We start from the raw sequence: 19,746 nt of genomic DNA, 5'->3' as shown, positions 1-19,746 counted from the left end.
GCTGTCTGGCAGCGTAGACGCAGAGTTTGGCATTACAATGCAAGAGTTTTTGCGATGCCCAACTGTCACAAACATGCTGGCATCAATAAAAGTAATTGATACTCTCACAAGCATATGATTCCGATGGAACAGACGATTCGGAATCAGTTCTCGGTTCCTATTCCTACTCTCTACTAGGGCTTTAAGTGAGCCTAGCTATCGGTGTAGGGTGAGACCAGTAGGGGGCAGATGAGAGCTCCCCTCTTCTCATCCCAACTCCCAGGGGACGAGCCACAGCTCACTGAAGGGCTCAGAGAAAAGCACCTGTCCAGATGACTCCACATAGTGCTCTTTCAAGAGGAACTCTCAGTCTGCAACTTTCCGTGTTCCAGTCAGCCCCATATACCTGACGTTGGGCAGACCCGACATTTAACTCACTTCCCAAGGGACAAGCGACGGCCTACACCGCATGCCCAATAAAGAGTCGGCAGTTTCTGGTCCTGGTGCAGTCGCCTGATGAAGCATTTAGGACTTAGGATTCGTGCTGTTCCCGGCCACTATGCATTTGACAGATGATTCTTTTGTTGTTCCAGGAGAGCTGTTGGCCCTGCTGCACAGCAAGCATGGGTGCTCAGCCTACAGGTTGCTACAGCAAAGTGAATTGCTTATCCTTTTACAGGTGCCTAACATTTACTTATATCAAACAGTGTGTGTGTGTGTGTGTGTGTGTGTGTGTGTTAGCGAGAGTGTGAAAGAAAGCTGCAGGGTTAAAATGCTGTCAGTTTAAAATCACATGCAGATGGTAACCTGGTAACCCAACAGTACTCGTTAAAAAGGCTTGAGAGTGAAACTAAGCCACAATCTTGGCTCCTTGGCTCAGGAGAAACAACAGTTCAAGACCACAATAGAGGCTGATGGAGAAGGGTTTGTCAGAGTACCTGTCCCTTGCTGGATCTTTCCCAGATACACACACAAACATATAGGCTACACATACTGACATCTACAGTCACTTTCCCTCTCATTAAAAGACACATTCTCTCTGGTCCTCACACACTGTCACCTTCCCTCTCCTTAAAAGACATACACTCTCTTACGCTTGCTCTCTCTCTTTCACTCTCAACCAGACACACACACACACACACACACACACACTCTCACACATTCCTGAGGTATCCGAGTTGTCAAGGTGAAAGAGGGTCATCTCTGCCATCTGTAAATTTGCTCAGTGGACAAACTGCACTTACAGACAGAGGCCATTTGCCACCTCTTCACCTTCTGTTTAATGGGCCCTTTATGTGTGTGAGGGCACGCCGGCCCACCCACACATACACACACTCCTGAATGACAGACATGCAGGCGGACACACACAAGCACCTCACTGTGCCAACACACAAACCTACAAACCACCCCTGTGCCCTCCCATAGACACACACAGCCACACAGTGACCTCAAACAGCCTCCATTTTAGACAAGCAGTTTTCAGTGTCAACAGGGAGAAGGGGAAGCAATGAGGGGGAATATATGAAGGGGGGGAGAGAAGAAGAAGAATGTAGGCCCCCCTCCTAGCCTGTCAGAAAGTGATCCAGAAGGCACAATCTGGGATCAGTTATCTACCCAGCTGTGTAAACGCTGAAGCAGATACACTCTGATCGTGTCTCCACACACACACACACACACACACACACACACACACACAGAGAGAGAGAGAGAGAAACTCCTCGATGTGTCCGAGCCAAGGTATTTTAATCAGTGCCAGACCTGGTGTGTTTGTCTCTCCATGACCCACTCTCCATCCCTCCCAGCACTCATTCCCGCTCTCCCATGCTGGGGGGCAGACAGGAGGTCTCTCCCCATGAGGGCCAAAGCTTCGGCAGTCGGACTGGGGAGGGGGAGGTGTGTGTGTGTGTGTGTGTGTGTGTGTAGGAGGGTTCTCTCTTAACGCACACACATAGAACTAGTTTCACAAGATTAGTAGCCTAAACCCACTGGTACTAACGCAGTGACTACATTCTCAGTGCTTTCAGCAGGATTGCCATAATTACAACTCATCACACACCCAAGATACACACATGCCACAGGCACAGTCACTCCCACTCGTGCAGGATGTGGCATCAGCGGACAGCAGATCATGTCAGTGATGTTCTATCTTGCATGATAAACCGCTTTTAAGCAGCCGTAAACAACTGTGTTGTTGTCATATGTGTGAATTTTTCAATTTCTCTCTCTATCACACACACACACACACACACACACACACACACACACACACACACACACACACACACACACACACACACACATAGACAAACACACATGCTTCACATGTTTCAGTTGCAGGTTGATGGATGTTCCAGTTTGCCACGTTAGTGTCTGATGGGATCATCCAATCAGGACAGGGCTTTCAGACTGGTATGTATGAATATTCAGTTCCTCTTCGCTGATGACTCAACTCAACAAGCTCTGTGTGTGTGTGTGTGTGTGTGTGTGTGTGTTTGTGTGTTGCAACACTGACATTCAAAGGACACGCTCTAACTTAAAGCATAATTGAGCAATCATCACAGCCTTGACAAATACATTTACAGACACACTGTGAGCAAAAGAAAGTCTTAGAGTTAGAGAGTAAGTGTGTGTGTGTGTGTGTGTGTGTGTGTGTGTGTGTGTGTATGTATGTGTGTGTGTGTCTGCAAAGGGGGTGTTTGACGTAATTCTGTATTTCACCAACTGACCTACTTTCTAAGCCCCCAACACTTTCAGATTCTAATGAGTTTTTTTTTTTCTCGGTGCTGGACAATACGCTTTATCAGCCCAAAGATGTGAAGGGATCCGCTTGGATCTAAACACAGTCGGAAAAAAAAGAACCAAAAAGAATGGGAGAAAAAGAGATATTAGGGAAAGAGAAAGAAGGGAGGGGGGAAAAATCAATGGGTTTACAGGAAATCAAGTTTAGGTTTCAGCCTCAGGGACATGCAAGAGCATATGGCTAGAAGCGTTTGGCTTGCACAATCTGAGAATAACATAGAAAGCAAGAATGACAGAGAGAGAGGGGGGAAGAGAGAGAGGGGGAAGAGGTTGAAACAGAGATGCACAGAGAGATAGTGTTTGCGATCGATTGTGAACATGAGAAGCAGAAAGACTTTCTGGAAGAGGGAAAGGGATAATGATGGGGTGAATTTGGATAGGGAAGGGAGAGAGAGATAGAGAAAGAGAAGAAAAAAAGAACGTTACTGAGATGGAGAGATTGCAACAAGCGGGTTGGGAAAGACTGAAGGTGTTGCCACCGTGTCATAACATAGCAATGCAGCCATTGGGTGAGGCTTACTCACCTGGTCAGGCCAGCTAGGCTGGGCTCATACATAAAGCCCCATTCTACTACCCAGTTCATCTTCTCCTGCCCTTAAAACTCCATTTCACCATGACCACGGCCCGTGTCGAACTACCAGTGACAGATTCTTCTCATTAGATGTGTGAAGTTCGTGTTTTGGACTTGGCTGAGGGGGCACTTGGTTTGTAGGGCTTGGCTGAGCAACCTCACAGCAGAGGCTTGAAGTCAGTGCCACCACAACGTGAAAACAGCAAAGATAGAGCCACTGTGTGAAATATTTCTGGTTTGTTGGAGAGGGGAAGAGCCAAAAGGAGTTTGGGGAGGGGGGGGCGTTTGCTTCACTCGGAATGTCTCACACTTTAATTGACAGGAACTATCCTCCTACTCCAACTCTTTCTCCCTTCTTTCCTTTCATTCATCCATTAATTCATTCTCTCCCTCTTACTCACTCTTTCCTCTGCCTCCCTTCACCACATAAGGGGTCCAGCATTACCCCGCAGTTTCATGCTCCAGTTCCCTCTTTGTCTGCCACACCGGGGGACAAAAAGTGTAGGGTGGTGGGTTGTGTTTGAGTGTGTGAACGGGCTCTGCATCCCTGAGATGTGCTGTGCTAAGCTAAGCTATGATGTGCAACACAAACCAGTAATCCTAATAAGAGATTCCATCCAGCCAGTGTCATGGACATTCCACCAAGAATTCAGAGCAGTCAGAAAGCAGCAGAACCCTCCAACATATAACCAAAGCTGTAACTTCCTCTAAAGTGAGACTACACTGCTCAACAGTCAGGACACTGAACTGTTTATAGCCTTTAAGAGAGGACCAACCAGAGTTGTGCGCCTGAACTTTGACCAAGTGCAATGTTAGCTTTTTTGTTATTCCGTTTCTGCTGTAAAATGCAAACAGTTTGGAAATGAGGAGGTCACTCACCCACACCAGAATTTGAGCAAGCTATTCTTGCCACGGCTGCAAGTCTAGTGAAACTCTCTGTGAAAGTGTGAGTGAGAACTGGTAGTTTCGGTGTGGAGTGTGTATGTTTCTCTGAGGTGATGGTGTTGTGTGAACTTGCCTCTCTGCATTGCTGCTGCAGTTCGACAGTGTAAAGGTCTCTGTATAGGTCTGTCAGAACAGGTTTGTGTATAATAAATACATTACAAACTATTTGTGTGTGTGCACTGGTGGCTGGTCAACTATGTAAGTGTGCATTTGTGTGTTTGTGTATAGGTACTGGTGGCTGGTGTTCTCAATGTGTGTCTGTGTGGCCGTGTGGCCGTGTGGGTGTGTGTGTGCGAGCGCGCATTTGCGAACGACTGTGAGGCTAACGACCTGCCAGCCCACGCGTGCCTGAGTAAGTGCAGTACTGTGATGGAGGATTAGTTCATCATGGGCAGGGACTGAGCCAAAAGCAAGCTAGGAGCAGATGTGTAAGATATGTAGATGTGTGTGTGTGTGTGTGTGTGTGTGTGTGTGTAGGAAGATGTTTGTGTAAATGTGCGCGTGTCTGTATGTCTTTGTGTACATGTTTTTATAGGGGTTATATGTTAAGCTCCATGTAAGGCCAAAGTTGATGGTGATTTGAATATGTAGTCACGCTCTATGACTCATCAAACAGTAAACCAGCAGTATACTGGCTGTACTGTGAGTGCTGCAGAAGAGTGACACGCTGCCCAAGGTTGGCATTAGACGGTCACATCGCTGGCACAGAACCAGCTCAGGGCTGAACACAGAAAACAGACTTCTAATGTGTGCCACCAACAAACCCTGGATCATCCATCAAAGCCTTTAGCAAGAGCATCCAAAACGTCACTCCATTCCTAGTCTTGCCCTGTTGCCAATGACAGCACTGTTCCACACTTTCTCCTTGGTGTTCCGCCTGGTTCTTGTTTGAGCTCATGTTCTCTGTCGCTCAGCATTCCAGTAGAGCTCTGGGGTGCCATTCGGAGCTCTCATTAACCTAAATTCACTCCGTTTTGCTGGCTGTGGAGTTCACGCTTCCTTATGCCACAGTGAAAATCTTCCGTTATGCTGGCTGTGGAGTGCACACTTCCTAATGACACAGTGAAAATCTAACGGCTGCACTCTCTCTGTTGCTGACCTAATGACACCCTGGGTAGAACAGAGAAAATTACAACACGAGCATCACACAGCAATACCAACTCAACCATGAGCTCCTTGCGCAACAAACACACATTCAAAGAGGGACGTGAGAATTGTTGTCTGAACCTAGTACACTAAGTAGTTAACAGTCAGCTCACCTGCTTTGCAAACGCCAGTGACGGCACACTTGGCATTGACAAAAACTGGCTAGCTTTCTAACTGATGTGTTTTCAGCTATATCGATTTTGTGCTGTCCAACTGTAAGAAACCATTCTTTCATTTGAAACCCAGAGCATAAAGCTACACAGTAAACAGCCTGGGCAGCCAGTGGGAATCACAGGTGTGTTCATCTCTCCTTCACATGACCACCTAACATCAGAATGAATTTGAGGATGTTACTGCAAAAACCAACTGCTTAGATGCCTCTAAGGTTGCTGAAAGGTCAGCCTGTTTGCTAAAAGATACCGTAGAGACAGCTTCATTGTGGCCGATTCCTGAGCAAATACCCCACTTTGACTTTGTACCCAGGATGTTGCTCTCTCATCTGTGTACCTTTACACACTGATGGGTGTGTTGTGTTGTGTGCCACTCTAAGGTACTTGAAACAGTGACGTGTGTTTGGTGAGAGCAGAGCAGACGGCCCACACTGTTATCTGAACCCAAGGGAGCTGTCAGATGATGAACATAAGGAAAGGAGACAGTGATGAGTGGTCATCGAGAGGGCAGTGAGTGTGAGTGTGAGTGTGTGAGTGTGTGTGTGTGTAAGTGAGGGAAAGAGGGAATAAGACAGGCGAGCAGGTGATGAGGACAACAGAATGAAGCTCAGGACAGTAGACAAGTGCAAAGGGTTATTATTAGCTCCCACTTCTCTATCACACACACAGAGACACACACACACACACACACACACACACACACACACTTCACCCAACCAAAGATGTCCCAAAACATGCATACACATACACACTGCAGTATTCCCATCAAACCAAGGACTGATCTAAAGCACAGAAAGACAGTTTATATTATACCATAAGATATCAGTGCATAAAAATTAGCACAAACAAGGAGAAATTACTAAATAGCAATTCCATATAATTATAATTAAAATTAAATGAGTCAATAGTTCCGTATGACCCGTACCACCATGACAGTGTACCATCTCACTCACACATCTCACTCACTCAATGTTCCACCATGACAGTGTACCATCTCACTCGTTCTCTTCTCTCGGTCACACACAGAAAACAGAGGAAGACTGTATGCTTCTTGGGCCAGCTGCCATCCAGGCACTTGATACCCGAATGGATTACTAGAAAGCAGAAGATTCTAAAAGATGTCCCCTCAAGTGGGCACACAGAGATTCAGTTTCTCCAAGGACATGGAAAAAGGTTATCAGCACTTCAACATTTAGGCCCACCAAAAGTGGTGTGCAAATATTGGCATGTACATTATGATCATCTCTCACAAACATACACACACAAACAGGCTCGGTGACAACCAATTGAAGTAGATTTAACTATGTTGTGCTGTTCACTTTTTGCTCAGGTCTGAGTAGCCAGACAGAGGTGTGGGTCAAGCAATGGAACCCAGCTTCATGAATGTGAGAGAGGTAGGGAGAGACAGCTTCATGAGAGTGAGAGAGAGAGGTATGGAGAGACAGATCACACACCAGTGGGGGTCCACATGAAACAGAAGACCTGCTGGTAATTATTATAAGCAAGCGGAGTGGCAGATACAAATTGTCTCCCTGTTGTGTTTTCCTGTTGCAAGTTACACAAGCCTTCATCGGATCTGATGTGACAGCTTCAGGCCTTGCAGCAAAGTTCTGGGAAAGCTACGGCAAGGCTGCTTGAAGGTTAAAGTCACAGAGTGAGCGGTCAGGAGAGTGAAGTGAGAGCAAGTGAAGGACAGTGTGTTAGTGTGCATGCTTGTAAGTGTAATAGAAAGAAAAGTTTCTGAACCCAGCTAGACTTAAAATGTCTGCACTTAAGCTGCCAATACCTTGCTGAATCACTGCATTTGTTTTGTATTGTACACAAATACAAAACACATCACTACACTTACAAAAACCTGCTGAAATGTAGCCAGTCTTTACTTTGACACAAAAATACAGCAAGCTTTTCCTCTAGAAAAAAAACAGATGCAAAGATATAGGGCCCATCTATGTGTTTACCTCTGTTCTTCAATCACAAGGACGATAGAGGTCAGTCTGCAAAGCTCGACAACTTATGTGCGCTCTGTAAGGTTCCGCGATAAGCGGAAAACTTTGGTCTCTCCACAGTAACTCGTAATCCAATTACATACGAACGTCTTTGTACGTTTTTCAAGTCTGCACAACCTTTTTTTTTGCAAGGCTATCTACACAATAAAGCACCGTGACGCCGTTTTCGCGTAAACAGTGTACTCGAAAAATCTGTGCTGGTACAGCAATGACCATACTTCTGTGCAATCTCCCGTGACAGGGAGTGCCAACTCCTCTGCGCGGCAGCAGACCGGTTACCCCAGCCCAGAACGAGCGGGAGACAGCCTGTGTGTATACGTTACCTACCCTACCTTGCTTTGCATAGTGGTGAGGTTTGGCTAAGTGTTGTGCATTGCATGCTTTCAAATAATGATTTCACTGAAGAATATAAGTAGAGTTAGCGAAAAGGGGGCACCGGCATCTAATCTGTCTAATGAACTGACTAGCGATCATACTACCCAGTGTTAGCTGGATAAATTAGTTATTCCCTTAAATTATTCAAATGGCACATTGCATGAATGACAGCAATGAAATACGCAAATACCACAAGAACCTAGCCACTACTGGTGTGGTCTTCTTATCACTAAACGAGCCCCTGCAAGCTATGTTGCAGTCAAAGCTAGCTGGCTAGCATCGGCATCATCGATGGTCAATCTAGCTATTCAGCGCACAGATTGAATGCATGTAATGTTGATCAAAATATTTGGTGTGTCAATTACATATTACAGGCTCCATAAAATGTTGCACCATTTTGCAAAGCAGCCAACTGAATTTGAGCAATATTAAGATACAGTACAAGCCAATGCCTATGTCTATTAACGTTACACCGCTATGAATTGTTAAAAAGGTTTGCTAACTAACGTTAGCTCATTTTAGCTTAGCCTGCTAATATTTTAACCTGACACAGCAAAAGAACAAATTTACACTCCATGATATTCTACCATCTCACACGAATTGTACAGCTTTACTGAAATGCGTTAACGTGAAGGTGTGGTTCTCTTGCGAATTCCACCAGTAGCTATACTGCATGCTAATGTTACTCTGTTAAGCTTGAGAAGCCAGTCAACAGTTAGCTAGACAGCAAGCTAACACTACCTCCGACAACGAAAGCTCTCCAGCAAGGGAGAAAATTCCTCCTCTCAACGACAACGGGCTTGTCAAAAAGGACAATCGGACAATTACACAAACTTGTGTCACAGTTATCTTACCTCATCGTTCATTTTCCATTTCTGATCAGTTATTTGCACGAAAACCGTTGAAATACTTCACACAAAAGCACAAATCCCTTTAATTCATGAAGTATTTTCCAGCTTTATTTTACTCCCCGTTTCTCCCATGCACCCGCCGGACTGCCCGATTGCTACGCAAGTTGGAATTGCAGAATATCGCGAGAGAGGACCTCAAACGTCATATGCGCAAGCTTGTGATGGAGCGAAATACAGGAAACAAGGATATACATTCGTGAAATTCATTAGCTGTGTGTGTCCTTTAACAAAACAAACAACAGATTGGTTTGTTATGCATTCATTTTAAATCTTCTGTCAGCCAAAGTTATGTGGTTTTAAGATAGCATAGAAAGTCTATGCTAGACACAGGTTGCACCGAAGGGATAACATTATTGTGTGCAGGACCTCTGCAGCTAAGTGGTAAATGACCGAAGCTAAATTAATAACGTCAATGCTAACATAGCTTGTTTATTAGATTACTGTTACAATAAACTAACCGAATTCTGTCAGTAGCCTAATAGATTTATTTGACGACAACAAATGCCCTAATGCCAGTGTTAGCCTATTTGTTTATGTGTTTTAATGTTTGGATTGTAATCATATTGAATTGATGTTTTGCATTGCAATTAAGTTAATGTAATCTAGCTATTCACGTTGTCTATGCCACTGTCATTACCACCAGGCAATGGAGGAGTTTCATGAAAACTTTTGGTAGTTTGTTTGGACGTAGTTTTTAGGTGTGTAAATTCTGATTATGCCTCATCGTTGTGTCTGGACACAGACATCAGAAGTGCCTGGAAATCCGAACGTCAGAATGAAAGGGCTGTATTGCAGGTTAAATGACTCGGAAGAAGTGAAGTTTGTTATTCAGGAAACGGTGAGTAGCATCAACACGTCATCTTTGCAGCAGTTCGAACCAGTTATACATTATTGACCAAATGTTAATTTCTCTTTAATCCCCCTCATGACAAAGGATGCGCCTGCTACCATTGGTAACCACCAGGTCAAGGTTCAAGTGAAAAGCTGTGCTCTTAGTCCAGTGGATGTGAGGGTGAGTTATTTAACTGATGGTGGCTTTTCTGTAGTAGGGATTAGATGCTGGGCCATAGATGTTTTTTCAAATAGTTTTCTCTATAAAAGAAAACATATGTATTACAAGACCAGTCTTTTTCACACTCGCCCTAGAGGATTATGTTCAAAAGGGAAAGAAAGGAACGCTGTGTATCAAGTAAACAAGGATACAGAAGGCCTGGTCAATAGTAAGGGTGTAACCATGTCTCATATTTTTGCTTTTTGTCCTTGTCTGCCAGATTTTTAATGACTTGAAGTTGCAGAGGGACACAGCCCCAGTAGGAAGGGAGATTGTGGGGACTGTTTGTCAAGGTTATAAACAATCTTCACTGTATTTGTCAAAGTTACACTGACATTAAATATATAAGGGATGAGCTCAGTGCATCAAGAAAACATGAAAAGTTACTGCTTTCTGACTGGGTGTGAATTGATGTTTCTCTTTCTATAGTTGGGCCCAAGGTGACTTTTTTCCGACCTGATGATGAGGTTGTAGGTAAGACCAGAACTCCCGAAGAACAGATGATTGCTTTAATGAAGAATCATTTAAGTTTTTTGAAGCAGGCTAAAATCAGACCCTTCCTCAATGGCAGGTATTCTCCCATTGGATACTGAGATATCTGGTTTATGCAGTACCGTTCTCTTTCATGAGCAGCTACTGGGTAAGTGGCTTTTAACATTAGTGGCACCAACAGCCTTTTCAGTGCATAAGTAAGCTTCATGCTCTCTTATATATTACTAATAAGCTAATATCAGTTCTTCAGGAAATAAATATATGACTCAAACATACAAAGTACTTGCATTTCAATATGATTCATAATCACTGTTGTCTTTACAACCAGGAAGTAGCTTTGCTGTTTTGTCTAAGCTTTGTTTGTGGCAAAGATGTGCCATTGCCACAATAAAGCTAAATCTAGATGTTTTCTACACTGCCAAAAAAAACCTCAGACAATGTCATAGGGCTATTATAATGTATCAAAAGGATGATTGAGAATAGGCATTTCACGCCTGTTGCCTGTTGCCTGTCACCGAAGGCAGCTTCTCCATTCAGTGGTATAGTAGAAGTAATTTACCTCTGGGCACCTCATTCAACCAATCCCAATTAGTATTCTGCAGAACAGTGCAGAAAACATATATAACTGAGATGTATTTCACTTTGTTGTACATTTTGCTGTCAGCCTTGTATCCTGTATTTTAAATAGTTTTGTGTATTGTGTAAAATTGGAATCGACAACTAAGTAATAAACTAAAATTTCTTGAAATATAAAAAAGATCAATTTTTACTTGTATGTCTGTGCTGTTCCTCTGCAGTCCCAAAGCCTGAAAAAGTGAGCTGGGTGTCAGCTGCAGGGGCGGTCCGTGATGGGCTTAGGGCCTACACTGCGCTTCATACTCTGGCCCACATGGCTGTTGGTCAGACACTGCTGGTCCTGGATGGAGCCAGTGTAAGTCCTCCCCGTTTAAATCAGTGTTGATTAGTGGATATAGAGTCCATTACACGGCTGGTTAGGTGTATAACACAAGCTAAAGAAAACAGGACGCAGTGATGCTGTAATTCTGTAGCTTAGTCTGTGGCATGAATATCATGGTTTAGCTTACTTAAGATCTTTTAAAGCAATAATTTAGAGCATTCTGTTTCTAGGATATACTTTGTACTGCTGTACCTACTAAATTAGTAGTAGTAACAATAAAAAAAAAAGTCATTGATATTGTGACAAGTTGCTCAGGAACAGTAAGTGAACTTAATCAACTTGGTCCTCCCATTGGGATTTTCCAAGATATCAAATATGTTGTAATAATTATGTGTTGTCTGTTGTATGTGTCCCCTGTCTGTTTGTCCACAGCCCTTTGGTGTTCTATCTATTCAGTTGGCCCATTACCATGGGGTGAAGGTCCTGGCAACAGCCCATTCCCCAGACGACCAGAAGTTTCTTGAACAGTTGAGGCCTAGTGTGGGTGAGGAGGGCACACGTCACATTGACGAGTTCAAGCAGGGGTGGGGGGTGGTGGTCATGGGATCAAGCAGAAGGGCGTCTGGTTAGTTTTGGGCATCATCAATCACACCCTCTATTTTCCCCTGGGGCGAACAGTGAGGCGTTCTATCTGTAAAGAGTCTGTCTTGACTCCTCCGCTCTTGCTAACTCTGGCTTGTCTGTCCACTCTCTCTGCTCTGCTGGCTTGGCTCATGTCCAAGGCACAAGGGAGTCTTTGCTGGGTAAGTCGGAAATTCAGAGCCAATTCCGTCTGTTAATCCCTGACATTGTCATGAGCCTGATCCTTTGAGCTAATGGAAAAACATCCATCCCACCAACCTTTTTTTATATACCTTACTTTACCTTCCTTGGTGTTCACTTAGATGTGGGCATGTAGCGGCTTAGCATGTTTTAGTGGAGGCTGGGACAGAGACACTGTAATGGACAGACCAAAGGACTGCAATTTACAATTTACTTTTATGTCTTCTTTCCCCCCCCCTAGCCCGTGTGATTGGTGTGTGGGATGCCAAGGTGGATATGGTGGAGTCATGCCTTGAGGAGACAGGAGGGTTGGGAGTGGACATAGTCATTGATGCTGGAGGTAACAGTCTCTTCCATAGTCTTCGTAATGTTCATCAACACCCCAAATAGCTTGTCAAATAGCTCACATTTCATCCCCTATTGTATGCATATTAAAAAACTCCCATGTGCAATTTTCCCCCGAAGCCGCCTTAATTACATCTACAGTAGACTAGAAATAGACTGCACATCAGACCCGCTCACAATTTAGGTTTCTCTCATGTGGTACACCAGTGAAGCTTTATGACGAGCGGCCGGAGTCACATCAGCAACAGCCACTTCCACACAAGCACGACATCATCACCTTGCTAGGAGTTGGAGGTCACTGGGTGACCATGGAAGACAACCTACAGGTATGGAGATCCCAGAGATACTGCTTTGAAACATTCAGATTGTATCATTGATTGTCATTTTTTGTATTTGTACATGTTCTCACTTGTTTGTATTTGTAGTTCTTTGTATACACTTTGTCTACATTGCTGGTCCTGTTGATGTTTTCTAATGTATGGAATAACAGCTGACCCTACACATACCTTCACAGCTGGACCCTCCTGACGCTCACAGTCTCTTCCTTAAGGCTGCGTCCTTGTCCTTCCTAAACGACGAGGTATGGATAGCCTCCACTGCTCGCCAGGGCCGATACCTTCGTATCCTTTGACTTGAGTCCCTCCATGAGGATATAATGGAATGTAATGGGAAGCAGCCCTAACCTCAGTTTCAGAAAGAAACAGTGGTAGTTAACATGCTTCTTGTCACTTGTACACATTCTGGGTCAAGATTTGCAATGATAGTTCACCTTCAGGTGTCTCATCAAAGCTGATACTTCAGAGTGAAAACATTTGTCAACAGTCATTTCTCAGTGTTTTCCTAAGCCTTCCTTACCTTCTCAGACATCCTAAGAGATGTAATGGAAAAGCTTTCTACTGGAACATTCAGGTAGCTTTTGCCTCAGTGAATATGTCACCTATACCACCACATTTGTTTAATGATATGTGATAATGTGATTATATCCTACATTTGTGTATTTTAGACCTTTATTGGAGGACCCAGTGCCTTTGTACGAGGCCACTGTATCCATGGAGATGGTTCAGAAGAGGCAAGTGAGGAAGAGAGTGGTGGTCCAACTGTAAAGAATTACACTTCCAAGCATTCCTGAGAAACAGGGACTTTACATTCCCTGCATAGAGATTACTTTTAATTTACACAATGTTTCCATTTATTTGATGGATCCTGTCAGTCAATGTCCTGTTAAATGTTATTAATCAAGTTATATTTGTATAATTATTAAACATTACAAATTGTTTTTGAAATGACAAGCCCTTCATTTAATACAAAAGTGATTGAACATTACAATGGCAATCCTCAGTCTTCCTTCAGTGTTCTCAGGTTCCTCGAGAGTAGAAAACAGGTTACATTTCTGCTCTGTTCATTAGACTATAACACAGAAAATCCAGATAACCCACATTTGCCCTCCCCATGGAAAACAACCTCCTGACTTTACCTTGATATGGCTCATGTTAGCACAAATTAGCACAACAGATTGTCCCCACTGGTACACCCACATACTGGGCTGGCACACTCACTACTGTACAAGCGTGTCGGTTTTTTTCTTCCTCTTCATACATAGCCTATATTTCCACATCTATGCAGCCTCCTCCTCATCTTGACAAGCATATGCTCAACTGGTGGGGAGGAAAGGGCAGGTCTTTGCCAGCACAGTGTAGCCTTTCACTGCCTGAGAGAAAGTGCCTTGGCCTGCCTGCACCCCCTGGATTCCCTTGGCACTTCGTTGAATTGGAAAAGTCCCGTTGTGCCAAGGGAGCCATATTCATGCCCTCATGGCTTGGCAGAGGGACAAGGCCCAAGATTTGCAACAACACGCACAGACTTGGTAGCCAGTTTGTACCCTTAGCCCACTTGGTTTTTAATGCAGAGCTTGGTTGGCATGGCAACGGTTGCTGTTAGAGACCCAGAAGTTCCTGTGAATGCCCCAGAATCGCCTGCTCCTCGCGGCGAAGGAATTCCACCACAGACAACTGCTGAGTCATGGAGGAGCCTGCCCCTTGTTTTAGGTGGGATAGCTGTGGGGGACAGGAGCCACATATAAGAGACTTATGAGGCATAAGTCGGTGCTTGTGTATGAAAAACATCTGAAAGAGGCCAACTCACCCTCTCTAAAGCCATGCTGATTTCCTCCAAAAGGATCTTGCAGAGCATGAGAGCTGTTTGAATAGTCCACTCCTCTCTATCCTTGCTCACTGCCGCCCCCAAGAGGACAGTTTTCCAGCATGCACTGTGAACAGAGAGGATAGTTTCAGCTTTCTAATCCATTAATTTATTCATTCACATGAAATCTACAATGATTATGCTATAAAAATGAAAACTATGTTGGTCCACTATATCATTCATCTGTCTTCAAATTTACTCTGAAGTTCACTTGTCAAGGCCTCTTTTGACACCTATAATTGGATATAACTTTAGTTCACTTTAATATATTCACTCTACGTAGACAATTAAAATAAAAAAAGAAGAAGAAAAAAAAGCAAAAGAAGCAATTCAAGTTAACATGACCTTTGCATTTCAGCTTCAGATGCTAAATTGATAGATTAAAAATCATTCAGTCATATCCAGGTTTTATACTAGAGAGAGTTCTGCGCTTATATTCTTTTTGATGAATCAGAGGTACCAAGAAAACTGATGAAAACTGAAAACTGGCTGATTCTTGTCAATGCATCGTTCAAAAATCGACACATTTCAAAAGACCTGCTAAGAACCACAAAGCTACAAAGTGTGTACAACATTTTTTTTACACTATACAGCCGCGGAAAAAATTAAGAGACCACTTCAAAATTATCAGTTTCTCTGGTTTTACTATTTATTGGTATGTGTTAAAGTAAAATGTACATTTTAGTTTTATTCTATAACCTACTGGCAACATTCCTACCAAATTTCAAATAAAAATATTGTCATTTAGATCATTTATTTGCAGAAAAATGACAATTGGTCAAAATAGCAAAATTGATTCAGTGTCTTCAGATCTCGAATAATGCAAAGAAAACAAGCTCATATTAATTTTTAAACTACACAATACTAATGCTTACACTTAGGAAGAGTTCAGAAATCAATATTTGGTGGAATAACCTTGATTTAAAATCACAACTTTCATGTGTCTTGGCATGCTCTCCACCAGTCTTTCACATTGCCGTTGGGTGACTTTATGCTACTCCTGGCGCAAGAATTCAAGCAGCTCGGCTTCTTTTCATGGCTTGTGACCATCCATCTTCCTCTTGATCACATTTCAGAGGTTTTTTATGGGATTCAGGTCTCGAAATTGGGCTGGCCATGACAGCGTCCTGATCTGGTGGTACTCCATCCACACCTTTACTGGCCTGGCTGTGTGGCATGGAGCATTGCCCTGCTGGAAAAAACACTTCTCAGAGTTGGGGAACATTGTCAGAGCAAAAGGAAGCAAGTTTTTCTTCCGGGACAACGTTGTACTTTGCCTGGCTGAGGTTTGAAAAAGACCATAAGGATTGAAAAAGCGGACTGGAGGTTCTTCTAAGTTCGTCTTCTCTGATGAGTCCGATTTCACAGTAGGTGCAAGACTCTCTGGCTTGTAGGCCTCTCCAGGTCTCCGTCTAACCATCAGACGACCATGTGTTGGGCAAAGCTGAAAATTGGACTCATCAGAGAAGACGAACTAGAAGACCCTCCAGTCCGCTTTTTTCAATCCTTATGGTCTTTTACAAACCTCAGCCAGGCAAAGTACAACGTTGTCCCGGAAGAAAAACTTGCTTCCTTTAGCTCTGAAAATGTTCCCCAACTCTGAGAAATGTTTTTTCCAGCAGGGCAATGCTCCATGCCACACAGCCAGGCCAGTAAAGGTGTGGATGGAGTACCACCAGATCAGGACCCTGTCATGGCCAGCCCAATTTCGAGACCTGAATCCCATCAAAAACCTCTGAAATGTGATCAAGAGGAAGATGGATGGTCACAAGCCATGAAAAGAAGCCGAGCTGCTTGAATTCTTGCGCCAGGAGTAGCATAAAGTCACCCAACGGCAATGTGAAAGACTGGTGGAGAGCATGCCAAGACACATGAAAGTTGTGATTTTAAATCAAGGTTTTTCCACCAAATATTGATTTCTGAACTCTTCCTAAGTGTAAGCATTAGTATTGTGTAGTTTAAAAATGAATATGAGCTTGTTTTCTTTGCATTATTCGAGATCTGAAGACACTGCATCTTTTTTGCTATTTTGACCAATTGTCATTTTTCTGCAAATAAATGATCTAAATGACAATATTTTTATTTGAAATTTGGTAGGAATGTTGCCAGTAGGTTATAGAATAAAACAAAAATGTACATTTTACTTTAACACATACCAATAAATAGTAAAACCAGAGAAACTGATAATTTTGAAGTGGTCTCTTAATTTTTTCCGCGGCTGTATATTTCTTCAAAAGGTGTTGATGGCCTTACTATTGCTCTGGTTTAAGTGAGAGAAGCCTGAGGGCGGTCATCAATCTCCAGGAGGGTCCATCCAGGCCGAAGGTCAAGTTCCTAATCAGACACAAAAGGCACAAGTAAAGAGACAGGACATTCAGAGCTGGGACATAATTACTTAGAAAAGTAGACACCTGTGAAAAATGCCTAACAAACAGGGTGCACTTACATGAGAAAATCATGCTCCTTCAGGAAGAGAAGCTTCTGTGGCAGCTGCTTGTCTCGCTCATTGAGGCACAGCTTCAGAGTACCTGGAGAATGTTGGAGTTTTAAATGTTGTAAGATTTGATGTTACCAATGCACATTATAGGTTAGAATGCCATCTATTCTGCCTAGTCAGAGCCTAAGAATACTACGTCAGTTGTCGACATGGGCACAGCAAGGAAATGTTAGAAATGTTACGACACAGACAAATGAATGTGTATACGCCACTATTAATGGCCTATTACACAAGCATCTAATTACTGTTTATAACTGCCAGCTATGCTTCATCATTCAATCCCAGAGGGAAAGTTAAAGGTTAAAGCTATTTTTTCAAAGACATACACATACGCAGCTACCTCTAATACATTTATAGGTCTTTGTTTTACAGTTACATTGAAATCATAAATTGTCCAATAGATGAAGTCACACTGTCTATGCTTTCTATCACCACCGCAGCCCAGAGCGCAACTGTGTGAAGACTTTAGTGCAACAAGGATCTAGTATTTCTGGTACGATGATTTATGTACAGGCTCACCAAGGTCGACATAAACCACAGCATGTGGATTTCCGGGGGCAGCAAAGCCATATTCTAAAAGCAGTCGCTGGTTGTCGTGTGGTCCGTAGCAGATGAAGGCCTGGTTGAACTTCCTGCATCCCTGAACGCTCCTGATCTCGTAGCACCTGTTTGCCTGACTGAACTCAGCTGTAACCTGGGGAAAGAGCAGGATTTCTGAATCAACACAACATCCTTAACTATAGATGTGCACTACAGATGGATTAAAGTGAGTGCTCTGATTGGTTGTAAACATGACAAATAAACCAAAAACAACGGTGTAGCTACCACAAAGGTAAATCCTCAAACTTGCGCAAGTAATAACCAACCAAACATGACGTTATAATTGTATAATGCTGGTATTCTGAATAAGGATGCTCTGATTGCCCCTCCACCCCCACCTGTACTTTGGGACAATGGTTTAGCAGATCCAGGTAAGGAGCCAGCGCATAAACATCCAGTTCTGAGGAGAGGTGAGGGCTCTGGGGGTGCCTCATGTACACGGTCCGTGTGTTCACACTGCACCATGCCCACCGCAATGCATCATGGGTAAACACAGTCACTGCTGGCTCTTGGAGGAGCGGTTGCAGAGAGGCAAAGAAGGTAGCAGCGGAGGAATGAAGCTCCCAGACTCTCTCCTTCTGGTCCTGAGCTCTTGCCCTCAGCCCAGCAGGCAACAGGTTGATGACCTCATCAGAGAAGTAGGCAGGGCAGTTGTAGGCTGTAGGCAGAAGGTCAATGTAGGCCTTCCACTTGGACAGACTCCCAGCATGCCTTTCAGCAATCAGGAAGGCACAGAGAGCGAGCACAGGAGACACTGGAGGCTTCCACCTGTGAAAGGACCACAGCGCATGGACAAAGACCACACAAAGGCACAAGGGGTTTTCTTTTCTGATTGTGAGAGAAACACAATGGCATGAGCTGCAGTTTAAACAAGCAGTTTAAAACCCTCAGGAGTCACTAATATCTTTGTTTGATAAAAACAGACTTCAGACCACTATTCTTCCACTAACTTCAAGCGAGGGTATGGTCAGCATAGGCTTTTAATGTCTCCGGTACGGTCTTAAGATTCTCACTGCTTAAAACAATGCAATGTTGTTTAGTACAAGTTGACAAAGAGATCAGATTGTATCATGGGCACAAATTTTAATCAGTGCAAGTTGCATCAATATCAGCTGAAATACTGACTAGGCTACTACTGCCCCACTTTGATGGCTATCGACTACTGCACCTCTTTATGTATTCTCCCAGGTAGCTCCTGAGAACAGTGCTGGTTGTCAATAGGCAGCGCTCAGGCAAGGAAATCAGCATATCATTGACCTGAAGGAGACAAGTGAGAGATCACAGGTTAAATGAGACATATGGGGACAAACTGAGTATTTAAAAACAGTTGGAGAGACATGGAGAAATTGCACATCACCTTAATGGGAGAAGTGGCCATTAGTCCCCTTCCAGTATCTTAGAAAACCATACAGGAAACACTGCCTACGTCATTACATGTCATGAAATAAGGCACATAAAACAACCACATTAAGTTGAATATGGAAGAAGGTGAATACCACTGAAGTGCGCTGGGATAAGGAGTTTAGATTTGAATCCTCTCTCTTTCAGCCATCTCCGCAGCTCCACAAACCGTGATTCATGACAAAGGGTCGCTTAAAAGAAAAACAATTATTCCTTATTGGTAAAAGTGTCACTTTCCGTGTTGTGATTGCAAAGCAAACATCAGTTTGTTATCTTTATTAAAGCAAACCCTTACAACTCTTAGTAGTCTTTTTCTTTTTCTTCTTCCTTGCTCGTCTTCCCATGTGCCCCATTCCGTTGTCTGTTTATCTCGTAGCTTGCAGAAGGTAGTCGCTACCTCTGATATATACAAGTCGGCACTCACTTTTGCCGAAATGTTTCAGTTTATTTTGGACAGTTTTCAGGCACGTTGCCTACTGGTGTCTTGGATGTGATGTCATGAACATCGTTTTTCCGGTTCTGCGCAGTACAGTGCGCCG

The 19,746-nt window shown here is 43.5% G+C and overlaps 3 protein-coding genes across 3 annotated transcripts in view; 1 reads left to right on the top strand and 2 right to left on the bottom strand.

The window, feature by feature from the left end:
- The window catches only part of itsn1 (intersectin 1 (SH3 domain protein)), a gene marked incomplete at its 3' end in the record, with an annotated part of 47,563 nt that extends 38,578 nt beyond the window's left edge, over positions 1–8,985 (bottom strand). Inside the window, exon 1 of the mRNA XM_080835374.1 lies at positions 8,846–8,985. The remainder of the gene's footprint in view (positions 1–8,845) is intronic.
- Positions 8,986–9,146: 161 nt separating this feature from the next.
- On the top strand, positions 9,147–13,786 carry cryzl1 (crystallin, zeta (quinone reductase)-like 1). Its single transcript, XM_080835071.1, has 13 exons — positions 9,147–9,283; positions 9,645–9,740; positions 9,837–9,914; positions 10,174–10,246; positions 10,383–10,427; positions 10,525–10,593; positions 11,243–11,376; positions 11,776–11,887; positions 12,407–12,505; positions 12,718–12,836; positions 13,025–13,130; positions 13,374–13,419; positions 13,514–13,786. Exons 2-13 carry the CDS (start codon positions 9,678–9,680, stop codon positions 13,611–13,613), a joined length of 1,044 nt encoding a protein of 347 aa, XP_080691197.1. The 5' UTR covers positions 9,147–9,283; positions 9,645–9,677; the 3' UTR covers positions 13,614–13,786.
- Positions 13,677–19,664, bottom strand: setd4 (SET domain containing 4). The gene is made up of 10 exons (XM_080835070.1): positions 19,503–19,664; positions 19,303–19,398; positions 19,164–19,201; positions 18,975–19,063; positions 18,145–18,574; positions 17,726–17,900; positions 17,156–17,237; positions 16,963–17,043; positions 14,653–14,776; positions 13,677–14,564 (listed from the first exon to the last, which is right to left on the bottom strand). The coding sequence occupies exons 1-10, from the start codon at positions 19,558–19,560 to the stop codon at positions 14,445–14,447; spliced, it is 1,293 nt and encodes a 430-aa protein (XP_080691196.1). The 5' UTR covers positions 19,561–19,664; the 3' UTR covers positions 13,677–14,444.
- Positions 19,665–19,746: the final 82 nt, after the last annotated feature.

Source organism: Sprattus sprattus (assembly GCF_963457725.1).
Source record: "Sprattus sprattus genome assembly, chromosome: 3".
In the NCBI taxonomy this organism is placed as follows: Eukaryota; Metazoa; Chordata; class Actinopteri; order Clupeiformes; family Clupeidae; genus Sprattus; species Sprattus sprattus.
This window is presented reverse-complemented; position numbering and strand designations above follow the sequence as displayed.